The 16,377-nt window shown below is 41.5% G+C and overlaps 1 protein-coding gene across 1 annotated transcript in view; it reads left to right on the top strand.

Moving 5' to 3' along the window:
• Positions 1 to 2,922: 2,922 nt before the first annotated feature.
• The window catches only part of vps41 (VPS41 subunit of HOPS complex), a 36,755-nt gene continuing 23,300 nt past the window's right edge, over positions 2,923 to 16,377 (top strand). Inside the window, exons 1-5 of the mRNA XM_062985623.1 lie at positions 2,923 to 2,966; positions 3,061 to 3,116; positions 5,955 to 5,993; positions 10,618 to 10,725; positions 16,258 to 16,335. Coding sequence (XP_062841693.1) covers positions 3,096 to 3,116; positions 5,955 to 5,993; positions 10,618 to 10,725; positions 16,258 to 16,335 — 246 coding nt within the window. The 5' untranslated portion in view covers positions 2,923 to 2,966; positions 3,061 to 3,095. The remainder of the gene's footprint in view (positions 2,967 to 3,060; positions 3,117 to 5,954; positions 5,994 to 10,617; positions 10,726 to 16,257; positions 16,336 to 16,377) is intronic.

Raw genomic sequence — 16,377 nt, 5'->3', positions numbered from 1 at the left:
AGATAGATAGATAGATAGACAGACAGACAGACAGACAGACAGACAGACAGACAGAGATAGATAGTAGATAGACAGACAGATAGATAGATAGATAGATAGATAGATAGATTGATATTTTCATTTTTCATTCTCATAGCGTTCAAGTGCTTCACATTTACTGGTTAATCTGGACTATAAGGCAGTCCTAGCAATCCTACGGCAATTCAGTTAGCAATCAGTCACTCAAAAAGTGTAAAAACACGACTCTAGTTTGGTAACTGAGTTTGGAAAACGGCCAACCATTTCTGTGGATGTTCTAGGCTTACATGCAACTATTAAGGTAGCTGTGCTGTGTATTGTAGCTTCCATTTATTCTATCATTCATTTTCTGAGAGTAATTTAATGACTGCCATGAAATGTGGCACTTTTCTTTAAAAATCCATGAAATCTTTTCTTTGTGAATTTAGAAGGGGCCCTACATATAGGACAATAATGTCCCCAGTGGTAAAAATTAGCGGAATTCAGTATAAAGTGTAAAGAATACATAGTAAGAAAAATGAAATGGATTGAATAATTTAGCAACAGCCTAAAGGTAGACTGGCTAAAGCCAATAAAGAGGTGATCAGGGAAATACTAAGCTCCTACTCATCAATTATTAGTAGTTTTAGTGAAGATAATGGATTGATCATGTGACCCCTATTTCAGCACCTGAGGGCCTTTCAAGTATTTACCATGTTCCTTACTGAGAAAATCACATCGTAATGGATGACTGGACATTACCACACTTTAGTGCAAAAGCTGTGTCTGGTGTAGTTCATAAAACAAGACTGAGACTGATAGTCCAGGATGTACAAGTCTGGTCTGGTGTATGAGATAAGCCTGTAAGACACATTTTCCATTTTCTCCTTGATTCTGTCTTGTTTTTCACTTGTTTAAGATCTGGTCATGTTACAAAGGTTATAGCCGGTGTTGTATTACAAACGACAGAGCTATATATTTGATTCATTTTCATTTGTTGTGCTGAAGAACAACAAGGACTTAATATCACAGACTGTAATCTGTAGAGAAATAAGGAAACCAGCGTCAACCGGTCAGACTTCATCAGCATGATCACACCGGACGTATTGACAGCCTGTCATAAATGAGCTTCTCCTCAGGCCGTCTATTGCAGAAGTCTGTTACTGATCAAAATGTAAAAAATGTCTGAGTAAATCTAATCACATGTCCAAATTTATAAGAACAAGCTTGAGATGTGGGTTTAAAAATGACAGTTTTTCCTCAGGCTCATTAGAATTATACAAACAGGAGAATCACTGACATGGAGCCGGTTGTACATTTACCTGGGGTTTGACTGCTGACCTAATTTTGGATGATGAGAGTATAGTAGTGCCACTGTTTACACACTGGCCACAGTAAAACTGGGGGTCACTTAGCGAGGAATATTTGTCCTTGCTAAAATAAATGCTAACATTTTCCTCCAGAGATAACATTAGGTTGAGTGTAATAGACTTTATCATTCGCCATATTTACAATGTGCAAATCAGTAATAAGCCAGAGCAACATTTCTTAACCATTGTGGTGTAGTATACACAAAGTGACTTTCCTATTATTTTTTTAGTTATACATATAAGAAAATTTAATAGTATTGTTCTGCCTTGGTTAAGAAAGCAAGTGTTTTTGCCACTCAGGTGGTGCAGCAGTAAAAAACACTAGCACACCAGAGCCGACATTTTGAACTTGTCGATTCGAAACTCAGCCCTGCCATCCAGCTGGGCTGGGCAGCTACATGAACAACGATTGGCTGTTGTTCATACAGGGTGGGAAGCCGGATAGGGACCTCACAACTGATGCAATTACGACCTCTGTTGTCTTTTTTCTCTGGAGAAAAAAAAGAAAGAAAAGAAATTCAGTGTTTGGGTTCATCTTATATCTCACAAGTATGGAAATTAACTGTCACCTCTGGTAACACATAAAAAAATAAAATGTAATTTAAAATTTTAAAATGAATAAAAAAATTTCAAATAAATTAAAAAAATAAAAAATAATATAGATGGGAATATGGATGGTGCTGTTCTAATTTTATTTGTGTATCCATTGTTGCTGCTGTATTTAGGTTTTTTTTAATGTATTTGTTTTTATTTTAATTTTTTTTTTGAGTGACTGCTGACTTTTGTCCTACTCTCTTTATCTTTTGTCTGGGAACACACTGGCATTGGGGAAATTTCGGTGTGTTACCACGGACTTGTTTACAGTGTTTAAAAACGTTTAAGGTGTTTTATGGCTTTTGTATATTTTTTTAATTAAGGTATTTTCAGAATTAGTGTTATGAGAAATTTACCTACCATGATTGGGGGCGGCATGGTGGCTAAGTGGGTAGCACTGTCGCCTCACAGCAAGAAGGTCCTGGGTTCGATCCCCAGGTGGGGCAGTCAGGGTCCTTTCTGTGTGGAGTTTGCATGTTCTCCCTGTGTCTGCGTGGGTTTATTTTGGGTGCTCCAGTTTCCTCCCACAGTCCAAAGACATGCAAGTGAGGTGAACTGGAGGTACAAGATTGTCCACGACTGTGTTTGATATAACCTTGTGAACTGATGAATCTTGTGTAATGAGTAACTACCGTTTCTGTCATGAATGTAACCAAAGTGTAAAAACATGATGTTAAAATCCTAATAAAACAAACAAACAAACAAACAAACAAACCCACCATATGGTTGTACTTATTGCATGTAACTTTGCCATCCAGTGGTAGCATCTTTTATTTTCATTAAATATGTTTAAAATGTTTTAGGTGCAGTATTAATAGCGAGAACTTGACTTGCTGTAAGCTGAATACCCTTCTTGTACTGGGTTGAGGATTAAAACTTCATTTCCCATAATGCCTAAGCCCCTGTGTTCTGTTTTGGTCATGTGATTGTTCTCATGATCAGAGTCAAACATCACAGTGAGTGAAGCGTTTACAGCTTTTGAATGTATTTGGACTATAATAAAAGGTTAATAATATTAAATTAGCAGCATCGGCGATTGTTACTACTGTTTTTACTGCGTTTATTTTACTGACACTGTTTCTACGGAGTCGTGTTGCAGGCGTTGACCGCTGTGGCTAGCTGTTAGCATTAGCCATGTCGGAAGTGGGAGAGCAGGTAAATATATTTTTCCCTTCATCTATTCTAAAGCGTTGCAGCACAGGGTCGCGGTGTTCCGTACACATACTTTTGCAACTCCTCATTATAGTAACGATACTGGATGTATGGGTTCGATCACTGGGAGATGATATAATGTGCATTTAAGCCCTGATCTGTTTGGTTTCGACTTGTTCTAAATAAAAAATAAAGCTCATTATAAACTTGCTGACTAGGTGTACGGAACACTGTGATCTTGAACAGAAGTCCGTAAAGCCGATGCTAATCAACTTTGTATAAATACTTTAAGGAAGGTCCTTTCCTGTTCCATCTTGGTGTGGATCAACTCCAGTGGTCTGCACTGGGCCTTGACCACAACCTATTAAACGCCTTTGGGATAAATTGAGATGCTGATTGCAAACCAGACCTTCTTGTCAATCAAGAATGTTATATTGATGCCGCTCAGGTGGCGCAGCCGTAAAACACACACTGAACACCAGAGCTGGGATCTCGAATACATCGTATCGAATCTCAGCTCTGCCTGCCGGCTGGGCTGAGCAGCCACATGAACATGACTGGCCTGTTGTTCAGATAGGGGTGGGATCAGGGCCGGCGCTGGGGGAATCATTGCCCCCCCCAGATTTTCTCACTGCCCCCCCAAGCTCAATGCAAGCAAAGGCTATTTTTTTTTATTATCTCTGAACTTGTAACGGGGCGAGTGGCTTCTGCCGCTACGGTGGGAATTAGAAAGCGTTAGTCTTAGTAACGCTGTGTGTGCGCAGGTTATATCACCATAACAACCTGTTTAACACACCGCTGTTTGACTAGCGCAGTGGGCAGAGCGGAGCGCGCATATTTTTCCCACCCTAGGTTCGAATCCAGCTTAGGGCGAAACTAAGGTAACACAAGCAGGGCCAGCGCTATGGGGGCGCTGGGGTGGACATTGCCCCCCCAGATTCTCTCACTACCGCCCCCAAACAACGCAGTCCGGGGCTGGGTGGGATATTAAAAGCCGAATAGGTTTCTCTCTCATAACTAATGCAATTACGACCTCTGCTGGCTGATTGATGGCGCCTGCACAGAGATGAGAAAAAAGTGCTGTCAGGGTTAGGGCTGTCGCGCTAACCGCAATTTTGAAATATCGCGGTATAGACCAGCCAACCGCAGGGCATGCCAAGCAACCGCAACACCGCGGTGTTCACGTTTTTTCTTTCTTTCTTCTATTTTTTTTTGTTTGTATTGTTGCAGGGTCCATCTTGTTTTACGCTTACATTCGGGCGTAATAAATGTTAAATGAATTCATAATGAAAATGAGCTAGGAGCGTCATTTTCCCGCAACCTGTTCTCATGCGTTGCTGCTGAGTGTCAGGCTTTGTGTTTTAAAATGTAAACAATCGCAACAGGAATTATAGGCAAGTTTATTAATGATCAAATTGAGTTCACACTCAATAAATACTTGTAATTTAGACTATATTCAAACAGCCTTGGTGAACTAAAACACTTAATGACGGTTAATATGGCAGTGCAGCCTGCAAATATTCTCTTTCTGGTCTTGCTGGAATGATTTAAATGTATTTTTTCGTTGAATAAAAATGTATTGAAACGAATAATAACTTGAAATGTAGTATATATTGTTATGTTAATTATACCTACTAAATAGATAGTTTGTCGCATTATAAAGTCGCATGCAGGTACAGTACACGTGTATTAGTGTAACGAGCCCCATCAGAGAGAGTTTTAGTACCGAGGGGAACATCGCTACCCCACTCAGATTCTCTCTAAACCACATCAGATGAACGTGTTGGTTCTTCTAGCGCGCATAATAACGCAGGTTTAAACTCTTACAGACTTTATTATATTTCTTTTTTACCATATTTTGATTAGATGTGTATTTACAATATTTAGCCTAAACACTTTTTTTTTTTCGTTTCACACTGTATATCTAGCCTAGGAGCTAAATTTAAACCTTTTTTTAATAGAGAAAAGACACGCATCCCTGCTCTGTTCTGTATTTAACATTAAACACGCATTTCATTGGTCTTAAAGCTGTCTCATCTTTGTCATTATAAAGCAATAATATACCGAATCATAGCCTAACAATAAAGCTTGTTTATATAGCTCTAAAATGCAGATTAATTAAGTAATTTTCAAAAAAAAAAAAAAATTGCGATATTACCGCGTACCGCGATATTGAGACAGGTTGAATATCGCAAGGGGAAATTCTTTCACCGCGACAGCCCTAGTCAGGGTATATCTCTCCGTACACAGTGCTGATCCGCATTGCACTCGTCAAGTGTAGGTGACAAAATGCATACGGCCACGGCCCACGTGTCGGAGGGGGGCGTGGGTTAGCTTCGTTCTCCTCAATCAGAGCGGGGATCGGCATTGGTGGAGAGGAAGCATGACGCAATCGGGCAATTGGACACGCGTAAAGGGAGCAAAAGGGGAGAAAATGCATTAAAACTAAACAAAAAAACAAACCAGGTTATATTGATAATTCCACAAACTAGTCGTACATTTTCCCTGCCCCAGTTAAATGTAATTTATTGTGTTGCTGACTTCAAATTAAATTTAGAAAGCTACAACAGGTAAAAAGAAAAATCGTGCTGATTTCAATCAAATGCTTCTAAAAGATTACAAATTATTGCGTCATTTTGTATTTGCATTCATCTACCATCCCAACTTTTTCACAACCGGTTTGTATTGGGCAAATTCCATTTTCTTGTGCTCTTCTTTGTATTTAAAATCATTAATCCCAAATTCCCAACTGATTGTGGCTTCTTGCAGAGAGCACTACACAGAATAGGAAATCACATCTACACCTTTTTGTATTTAAGTGACAGTTTTTTTCTTTTACAGGCAAGAAAGCCAAATGAAGAGTCCACAGATGAATCAGAGGTAAGGTTATAAGGAGTCTTATGAAGACATTTTATATGTTGGCATAAAAAATGCAGGTACCAATTTAGAAAAGTGACTAGAACTGAAAATAAATGATCAAGTTTAAAACTTTAAGGGACTTAGTGCTACACTGTTTACACTATATGGCCACAAATATGTGATTCTGAACTCATGGTAGTAAAAGCTTAGTGAGACTTTAGGCTGCATTTTAAGCCCTGATTTGTTTGATTTTAATCTGTTTAATGAAAAACAAAACTCTGACTAGCAGTATGGAACACTGCTGCAGTTACACTATATGGCCAAAAGTGTGTTGACTCCCTTCCTGATTTTCTCCTGAAGTATCACAACCCCCAGTCTGGTCAAGGACAGCCAGATCACCACACGCCCCCTCCGACACGTATTCACTCTGCGGCCAATGCTTATCACCTGCCAGAGTTAGGTTCCCACACAGAGCTGTATCATGTACAAAGTGCCATGTTAGGCTCCATGTGACTCCCCGGAACAATTCTGGAAATCGCATATCACAACGGAAGTGAGAGAGACCCCGTCCAACCCTCCCTCCCTCAAACACGGCACTCACTTTTGTTTGTGTGAACGACCTGCCAGGTCAGTGGCTTTGATGAAATTTTAACTTGCTAGTTTGACAACAAATGCTCCTAATCATCTCCTAATTATTGTGTTTGGGTGGAGAAACCTAAGTGGCCCCAAATGCGTAATCTAACATGCCTTTGTCCCAACTTTGTTTGAGTGTAATCCACTAAATAAAATGACATACATTTTTTTCTTTCCCTTATATATAATAGGGGTCGTCACAGTGGATCTGGTCCGCATACCAGACTCGGCACAGTTTTTATGCAGGGTGCCCTACCTGACGCGACCCGATTTTTATCCAGGCATGGAACCGGCACTAGCAAGTGCACCTTCCAATGGCGAGGCTGTTCAGCTAACCATGACATTGCCAATTATGTCTGTGCAGACACTAGGGCTAGCACTGTGCCACTCGAGTGCCAAAATAAAATCATTATTTTAAAACTGTCATTATTTTTTGTATAGAGGTTGTCTGAAGGCCCGAAACCGATATATAAAAATATATTTCAATAATGACATAATTCCAACAGAAACACAATATTAGCACAGATTAGTTTGTGTGATTGGTTATTGTCATTCGTCTGATTTGACTTTAGGACAATATACACTTCTGTTGCCGCTCAGGTGGCGCAGCGGTAAAAACACACGAGGCTGAGCAGCTATATGAACGACGATTGGCCCGTTGTTCAGATGGGCGGGACTAAGGTTGGAAGTGGGTCTCTCTCTGTCAGAATGGTGCGGTTGCGACCTCTGCTGGCTGATTAGAGGCGCCTACACGGAGATGAGGAAGGGGTGCTCTTAGGGTGTGTCTCTCCGCACGCAACGCTAGGTGGCGCAACACTCGTCAATGTGTGGGTGGCAAGATGCATACGGCTCGCTGCTCATGTGTCGGAGGGGATGTGGGTTAGCTTCGATCTCCTCGGTCAGGGCAGGGATCAGCAGAGGCAGAGAGGAGGCGTGATGCAAATTGGGCAATTGGATGCGCTAAAGGGGGAGAAAAAGTGTTTAATATATACTGTATATATACTTCTGTCCCTTACTGCTGTTTGTTAAAATATGTCCAAGAGACATTTTAAATCATACATATATGGCCACAATGATTTAAAACCCTTTGTTTTTAGAGAAAAAAAACACTATGCCTTAATATAAACAATTAACAAGGATCACTGATGTTTTGGGGTTGCTTTGTTGCCTCTGGCACTGTGTGCTTTGTTTCATTGCAGGGTACAACAAAGTATACAGTAACCTTTCCCTCACTCTTTCTGATGCCTACTAAAGGAGGAACATTTCTAGTATTTATTGGCACACACTACAATCACACAGCCGTTATCGGCTGCTCGGGAATTTCTCGCCAGTAAAGAATTATGCCCCACTCGAGTGTGGAAGACGTGCTGCGGTCTCTCGACGTGATATCATGCAGGGAATCGAAGTAGGATGCAGGCTTAGACTGACATTAATCTGCGTGTCAGTTGATGTCCTGCGTCGACAATCTGCTTTCTGATTAAAGGTTCCATGGTGCGAGAGAGCTAGAATAAGAGTGGGAGAGTGCAAGAGAGGCGGAGAAGTGAGTGCTCGGTCACACCAGTCCAAGAACAGGGCAATTAAAGACAGACTCCCCTTCATCCCCGTCTCCCCAGGGCACCAATTAGGAGCGGCGCGAAACGTCGGCACAATACTCATCCGCCACAGCGGCAAACACTAACAAGAGGCAGAAATTATGGGATAGAAAACGCCAGAGCTATCAGTCTGCACCCCCCACTTCTAACACCGTAGAAAGTTTGAGTCTTTTTTTTTTATTTTCTTTTTCTCACATCACAACTATAATAGCTTTGTGGACCATGACAAATGTCCAGGTATTTGAAATTTCACATCTCCAGAAGACAGGAAATGGACGTCAGAGCTGGCAGGTGATGAGCGGAGAAAAGTGCTCAGAAATGCGAGGAGCTTTTCAGCACCTAAAAAACATCCACAAATAAGGGTGGAACAGTTTGAACGATTCGCGATTACATAACCGTCCAACTCAATGTCTTGGTATGTGGAGGCTGCCTCCAAGATAAAGGCAACATGAAATGAAAGTGGAGGTATATGGCAGAGCTGTTCACAAGTCACAAAATACGAGTCCAAGCTAAGTCACGAGTCTTTAGGCTAGAGTCCGAGTCAAGTCACGAGTCTTTAGGCTAGAGTCCGAGTCAAGTCACGAGTCTTTAGGCTAGAGTCCGAGTCAAGTTACGAGTCTTTAGGCTAGAGTTCGAGTCAAGTCACAAGTCTTTAGGCTAGAGTCCGAGTCAAGTCACTAGTCTTTAGGCTAGAGTCCGAGTCAAGTCACTAGTCTTTAGGCTAGAGTCCGAGTCAAGTCACTAGTCTTTAGGCTAGAGTCCGAGTCAAGTCACGAGTCTTTAGGCTAGAGTCCGAGTCAAGGCACAAGTCTTTATTCTAGAGTCCGAGTCAAGTCACGAGTCTTTAGGCTAGAGTCCATGTCAAGTCACTAGTCTTTAGGCTAGAGTACGAGTCAAGTCACTAGTCTTTAGGCTAGAGTCCGAGTCAAGTCACGAGTCTTTAGACTAGAGTAAAGTCACAAGTCTTTAGACTAGAGTCTGAGTCAAGTCACGAGTCTTTAGGCTAGAGTCCGAGTCAAGTCACGAGTCTTTAGGCTAGAGTCCATGTCAAGTCACAAGTCTTTAGACTAGAGTCCGAGTCAAGTCACTAGTCTTTAGACTAGAGTCTGAGTCAAGTCACAAGTCTTTAGGCTGGAGTCCGAGTCAAGGCACAAGTCTTTAGGCTAGAGTCCGAGTCAAGTCACGAGTCTTTAAGCTAGAGTCCGAGTCAAGTCACAAGTCTTCAGGCTAGAGTCTGAGTCAAGTCACAAGTCTTCAGACTAGAGTCCGAGTCAAGTCACAAGTCTTTAGGCTAGAGTCCGAGTCAAGTCACGAGTTTTCAGGCTAGAGTCCGAGTCAAGTCACAAGTCTTCAGACTAGAGTCCGAGTCAAGTCACGAGTCTTTAGACTAGAGTCCGAGTCAAGTCACGAGTCTTTAGACTAGAGTCCGAGTCAAGTCAAGTCTTTAGGCTAGAGTCCGAGTCAAGTCACAAGTCTTCAGACTAGAGTCCGAGTCAAGTCACGAGTCTTTAGACTAGAGTCCGAGTCAAGTCACGAGTCTTTAGACTAGAGTCCGAGTCAAGTCACGAGTCTTTAGACTAGAGTCAAGTCACGAGTCTTTAGACTAGAGTCTGAGTCGAGTCACGAGTCTTTAGGCTAGAGTCCGAGTCAAGTCACAAGTCTTCAGGCTAGAGTCCGAGCCAAGTCACGAGTCTTTAGGCTAGAGTTCGAGTCAAGTCACTTAGTCAAGTCAGGTCACGAGTCTTTAGGCTAGAGTTCGAGTCAAGTCACTTAGACTAGTCAAGTCACGAGTCTTTAGGCTAGAGTTCGAGTCAAGTCACAAGTGTTTAGACTAGAGTCTAAGTCAAGTCAAGTCACAAGTCTTTAGGCTAGAGTCCGAGTCAGGATTGTTGTACCTGTTTAACCTGGGCTTTAAATATATTACCAGGTCTTCGGTCCCAAATTTTTTTGTAACGTGTTGAACATTTCCAAGATACAATAAATGTCAAAATGGATTAACAAAGCATTGATTTTTTTTTTTTTTTTGTATTTCACATACTGTCCCAACTTTTAATTCACTAATATCATGAACAGTTTAAATGACTAAACTGTCGGGATGAAGCTGAATGTTTTATTGTTTATTGTTATTGATTTTGGAGGATTTGTTCAGGTGCTCTGGGTGTGAGAGTATTCTGACAGTATGAAGTCTCTGTGAAGGGATTAAAGAATTGAAGCCTCAGGACAGTTTTGATTAATCTGTGGTCCACACATGTATAGTGTAGAAGTTCCCCATTGTAAAACACAAACTAGGGATCTGGGTAGTAGGGCAGCTAGTAGTGTCAGCTTTTAATAGGAAGCTTACTGTTCATAATCTGTCCCTCGGTTCATTTTCGGGTGGGTAAAATGTTTTGTTGTGTCTCTTTTTTGTTGTGTTTTTTTAGGAAGAAGATAGTGAGGAGGAACCCAAATTGAAATATGAGCGACTGGCCAATGGGGTGACTGATGTCCTGCAGAAGGATGCGGCCAGCTGCATGACTGTACATGACAAGGTATTTTTAAGATTTATTTAAAATGTAGTATGTGTACATGATCAGTTGATGAGTTTAAAGCTACCTATGTATAACATGTCTGTTATTGAAATTAACATTGACAGGCAGCAAAACATGGGATGGGATTGTTAAGTTACAAAAACAATATTCTACATAATTAGTAATACTACTACATGACAGGTTGATTACTAACGTTGTCATGAATTTAGTACAGTATGATGTGGAATGAGACACAACCCTTTTTAAAGATTCTTTAAATCCTTTGACTTAAAAAAAGATTACACTGTTTGAGGTTGGTAATTAAAGCAATAAGCCACGAGAGACCGTGCGTTACTGCGATTTTATCACGGGGAAGGTTGTTTTGGCACGACGCGAAGCAGAGTGCCTAAAACATCTTTCCCCGTGATAAAATCATAGCAGTAACGCACGGTCTTGAGTGGCTTATTGCTTTTATAAAACGGCGGTCAACATAAAATATAATAAAATACAACAATGTTCAATTTATAAATGTTTTTATTTTCAAAAACACTTACAGAAAGCATTCTTCCGTGACCCCAGGTAGTTCGTTAACAGTGTTGCTAGGCAACATGAGGGCGAACATAACATTCACTTTTTCTTTTCAGTGCCGTATTAATATGGAATGATGGAATGAGGTGGTCATAGGTGTGCGTTTATCGGGGATTTTACAACGGCTTCGAACGCTGCTTAGCCAATCAGATTTTAGGACCGGAACTATCCGTTTTATTAAATGTATGAATACACCCCCAAAATGTACATGGCAATACCTATTTTACAACGGTTGTGCATGTGAAGGCCCGGAATATATCAAATATTGGGCTGGTGGAGTTCCTCATCTTAGTGTTGATGACCTGAGAAAAGCCAAATCATTTTGGCCAGTCGACTGGGTTGAAGTCTCTGGAAAAGCAAAGGGGTTCTCTAAGGCACCGCCACAAACTGACAGGTTATTGGACGGCCGAGATTTATTGATGCCAGAGGACTTGAAGGCTCTGATGTCTGGTACGGACCGTCAAAAGAGATACTGTGGTTCGAATTGCCGATCATTGATTACCGGTGATGAGGTGATCGTCACAACACACGGTGCATCGAACACTCCGGTCTGTGCGGCTGTAGAGTTGTAGGCAGGCAAAGTGCCAATGCTACATCCAGTCCACTGTGTAACATGCCTACAATGGGCACACAGGCATTGGAACTGGAAATCGGAACAATGGAAGAAGGTGGAATTCTGTTTTACCTGTGAAAAGATGGTGCCAGGATCAACTGTAGGATGATCCGCCTCATAACATACAGAAGTTGAAAGACCTGCAGGTATTGTCCTGGAACCAGATACCACCTTTAGATGTTGTGTGGATTACATGTCATGTCGGGTCAGTACTGTGGACTGTGGAGGAGCTCTCATGCTTCCTGCTGAAGACAGTTTGACCAGAGATTTGAACTTGTGCTAGAGTCCCTCAACTATTAATCTGCTTATTACAGTACTACATTACTATGTAGATGCCCAGCAGGCCGATAGCTCTGCTGAGATTCTTTACTCTATCTGCGATTGGCTTATACGTTTACCTCAGGGTACTGTCCGACAACTTTCGGCAAGTCCTGAATGGTTTACGTAGGATCCTGTCGCCTTACGGGTATAGCGGTCCGGGTCATTTCTGTGTGGAGTGTGCATGTTCTTCCCGTGTTGAGCTCCAGTTTCCTGTGATGTGAACTGGAGATACAAAATTGTCCATGACTGTGTTTGACATTAAACTTGTGAACTGATAAATCTTGTGTAACCAGTAATTATCTGTCCTGTCATGAATGTAACCAAAGTGTGTAAAACATGACGTTAAAATCCTAATAAATAAATCAAAGTTTATGGATAACAGAGGTAGAGACCTGAATTAAAAGCCTTCTAAACACCTGAGATGAATAATTCAAATGGGTGTCTACATACTTCTGGTTATGTACTGTACATGGACCAACCAATTTCTCTTCTTTCAAATTTTTTTTATCTGATTTGTGGTACGTGATACTGGCGAACAGTCGCCCGGCCGGGAAAAAAACAACAAAAACGTCATACCAGCGAGTTCAGTCATGCATGGTGACTCCGGAGGAATAGTCATACCTAGTTATGTCTCCACACCTGATGTTTTATTAACCGCTATTGATTTTTCTTCTTTCCTCTCTCCTGCCTTCTTTATTCCCTGAGGATTTTACTTCCTTTCTTCTTCTGCGTCTTACAAAAACACAAAGCAGCATTTCCAAAGAGACATCACAGTGCTGAATTTCAAACGACAGTTGCTTATTGGTTTTTTTTTTTATTTGTATTTTTTATTTGTGTTGTGAATGGCTCACGTATGTATGTGTTGCTGCACACCTTCTGCCACCCGCACACGCTGAGCCAGCCTAATGTACCTCCGTGTTTTAAGTGGCCGCGATCGGAATTTCATTTGAGCCATTCCATTTCGATAAATCCCTTTAAGAGCTGCCCTGGCTGTCTAGCTGCGGTCAGTCTGTTTATTTATTTATTTCGGCTGATTTTTTTTTTTTTTTGGGAAGGGGGGGGAGGGGGGGATGGTGTGGGGCTCTGTCGGACATGCTCTGCTGTGCCTGTAAATATAAGCATTTCATTATAAACTGCACTGAAGCATGGGAGCGCACCACAGTGTGTGTGTGTGTGTGTGTGTGTCGGACTGTGCTGGAGCTGCTTACGTGCTGTGTTTTAACACATCTCTCATGCTTCCCGCTGCATACCCTTTGACCAGAGCTTTAACTTGTGCTCAACTATTAATCTGCTGTGTAGACACCCAGCCGACTGATAGCACCACTAAGATTTGAACTTGTGCTGGAGTATATGGGCCATTCTCCCGAATCGGTGCAATTTCCGTCCTCAGGACATTATACACTGATCAGCCATAACATTAAAACCACCTCCTTGTTTCTACACTCACTGTCCGTTTTATCAGCTCCACTTACCATATAGAAGCACTTTGTAGTTCTACAATTACTGACTGTAGTCCATCTGTTTCTCTGCATACCCTTTTTAGCCCCCTTACACCCTGTTCTTCAATGGTCAGGACCCCCACAGGACCACCACAGAGCAGGTATTATTTGGGTGGTGGATCATTCTCAGCACTGCAGTGACACTGACATACATGGTGGTGGTGTGTTAGTGTGTGTTGTGCTGGTATGAGTGGATCAGACACAGCAGCGCTGCTGGAGTTTTTAAACACCTCACTGTCACTGCTGGACTGAGAATTGTCCATCAACCAAAAATATATCCAGCCAACAGCGTCCTTTGACCACTGATGAAGGTCTAAAAGATGACCAACTCAAACAGCAGCAATAGATGAGCGATCGCCTCTGACTTTACATCTACAAGGTGGACCAACTAGGTAAGAGTGTCTAATAAAGGGGACAGTGAGTGGACACGGTATTTAAAAACTCCAGCAGCGCTGCTGTGTCTGATCCACTCATACCAGCACAACACACACTAACACACCACCACCATGTCAGTGTCACTGCAGTGCTGAGAATGATCCACCACCCAAATAATACCTGCTCTGTGGTGGTCCTATGGGGGTCCTGACCATTGAAGAACAGGGTGAAAGCCAGCTAAAAAGGTATGCAGAGAAACAGATGGACTACAGTCAGTAATTGTAGAACTATGAAGTGCTTCTATATGGTAAGTGGAGCTGATAAAATGGACAGTGAGTGTAGAAACAAGGAGGTGGTTTTAATGTTATGGCTGATCAGTGTTTGTATATATAATTGATATTAGATTTTATACCTGACATCAGTAATTAAAACAGGTGTCCACATACTTCTGGATATACTGTAAGGTGTATTTTCTTAATGCGCATCCTGTATATTATATATCACCGGTGTGTTGTGTGAGCATTTGTCTTCCCATCCAGACTGTTTGATATTTGCCGAGGAGGTTCGAGGATGTGATCCACGGTGCATATATTATGTTGAAGCATTTTGATATGTTGGGGGGGAAAATGCCATTTCACACTGGCACGCTCTGATAAATAGGCTTTGCTGTCCTCCAGCAATTTCACACTTTTTTGCCCCTGAGGGGACAAGCCTGAGCCACACACACACACACACACGCTCACACACCGTTTTCCTCAGCAACACCTAAGAAAGTACATTAATACTCCAGTAAAACAGTTTAAAGTTCAAGTTCCTGCGACATGTCCAGAGATTTTCTGTGTACCAGAGATGTTCACAAGTCACAAAATACGAGTCTGAGTCAAGTCATGAGTCTTTAGGCTAGAGTCCAAGTCAAGTCATGAGTCAGGCTAGAGTCCAAGTCAAGTCATGAGTCTTTAGACTAGAGTCTGAGACAAGTCACGAGTCTTTAGACTAGAGTCTGAGACAAGTCACAAGTCTTTAGACTAGAGTCCGAGTCAAGTCACAAGTCTTTAGACTAGAGTCCGAGTCAAGTCACAAGTCTTTAGACTAGAGTCCGAGTCAAGTCACAAGTCTTTAGACTAGAGTCCGAGTCAAGTCACAAGTCTTTAGACTAGAGTCCGAGTCAAGTCACAAGTCTTTAGGCTAGAGTCCGAGCCGAGTCACAAGTCTTTAGACTAGAGTCCGAGTCAAGTCACAAGTCTTTAGACTAGAGTCCGAGTTAAGTCACAAGTCTTTAGACTAGAGTCCGAGTCAAGTCACAAGTCTTTAGGCTAGAGTCCAAGTCAAGTCACAAGTCTTTAGGCTAGAGTCCGAGTCAAGTCACAAGTCTTTAGACTAGAGTCCGAGTCAAGTCACAAGTCTTTAGGCTAGAGTCCGAGTCAAGTCACAAGTCAATATAATATACACAAAACATATATTGGAAATGTAGTGTAGAAATAAACAAATAATATGTAAGTTCAGATAAAAAACAACAACAGATTAGCGACTGTATTTTGCTGTTTTACTTAGTGCCTTTACTTTCCTAGTCAATGTATAAATGAATGTAATTTCCGTAACAAGAAGGTACCAGTTAAAAGCTTAAACTGCTACATTTTGTTTTCATTGCAAAACAAAAGCGCTCGATAAATCACGGCACAGCGGCCAAAATCCAAACACAGCAAAAAAAATCATAACCACTGCTTACCTTAGCTTATGTTCTTCCAGATGCTGTTAAATTTATAACCGTGTGTCCCATTAGTAATATAATCCGTTATTTTGTAAATGTGCTTATAATTAAAAACCTCCAAACTTTTCCCAGTTGTGAAGTAAAACACTAATTTGTTAGAAAGCCAATCAAGCGTTTTGTTGACAATCATCTGTGTGACGCAAACTGAATAAATGCAAATAACAGCATTTCTGACTAAAAATTTAAATCAGAAGGTCTGATTGGTTCAGAAAGCGGTCTTTCAACCATTAGCGCCAATTCTGTAGGAGCGTTCCATTCACCCCAGTTGTTCCTGTGAAGTGCACTACGTAGGGTATTCCACTATTTTATATATAAAAAACTCGCAGACTCGAGTCCCCATCTCTGCCGTGTACTGTGTCTAATGTTTGTGTCTTCCCTATGGGTTTTAGTTTCTGGCTTTGGGGACCCACTTCGGAAAAGTCTTTCTACTGGATATCCAAGGAAACATCACCCAAAAGTATGAGATTGTAAGTTAAAAACCCACCCACCCCCCTCTTGGGTGTGTTGTT

This window comes from Trichomycterus rosablanca, chromosome 23 (assembly GCF_030014385.1).
Source record: "Trichomycterus rosablanca isolate fTriRos1 chromosome 23, fTriRos1.hap1, whole genome shotgun sequence".
Lineage (NCBI taxonomy): Eukaryota > Metazoa > Chordata > Actinopteri > Siluriformes > Trichomycteridae > Trichomycterus > Trichomycterus rosablanca.
This window is presented reverse-complemented; position numbering and strand designations above follow the sequence as displayed.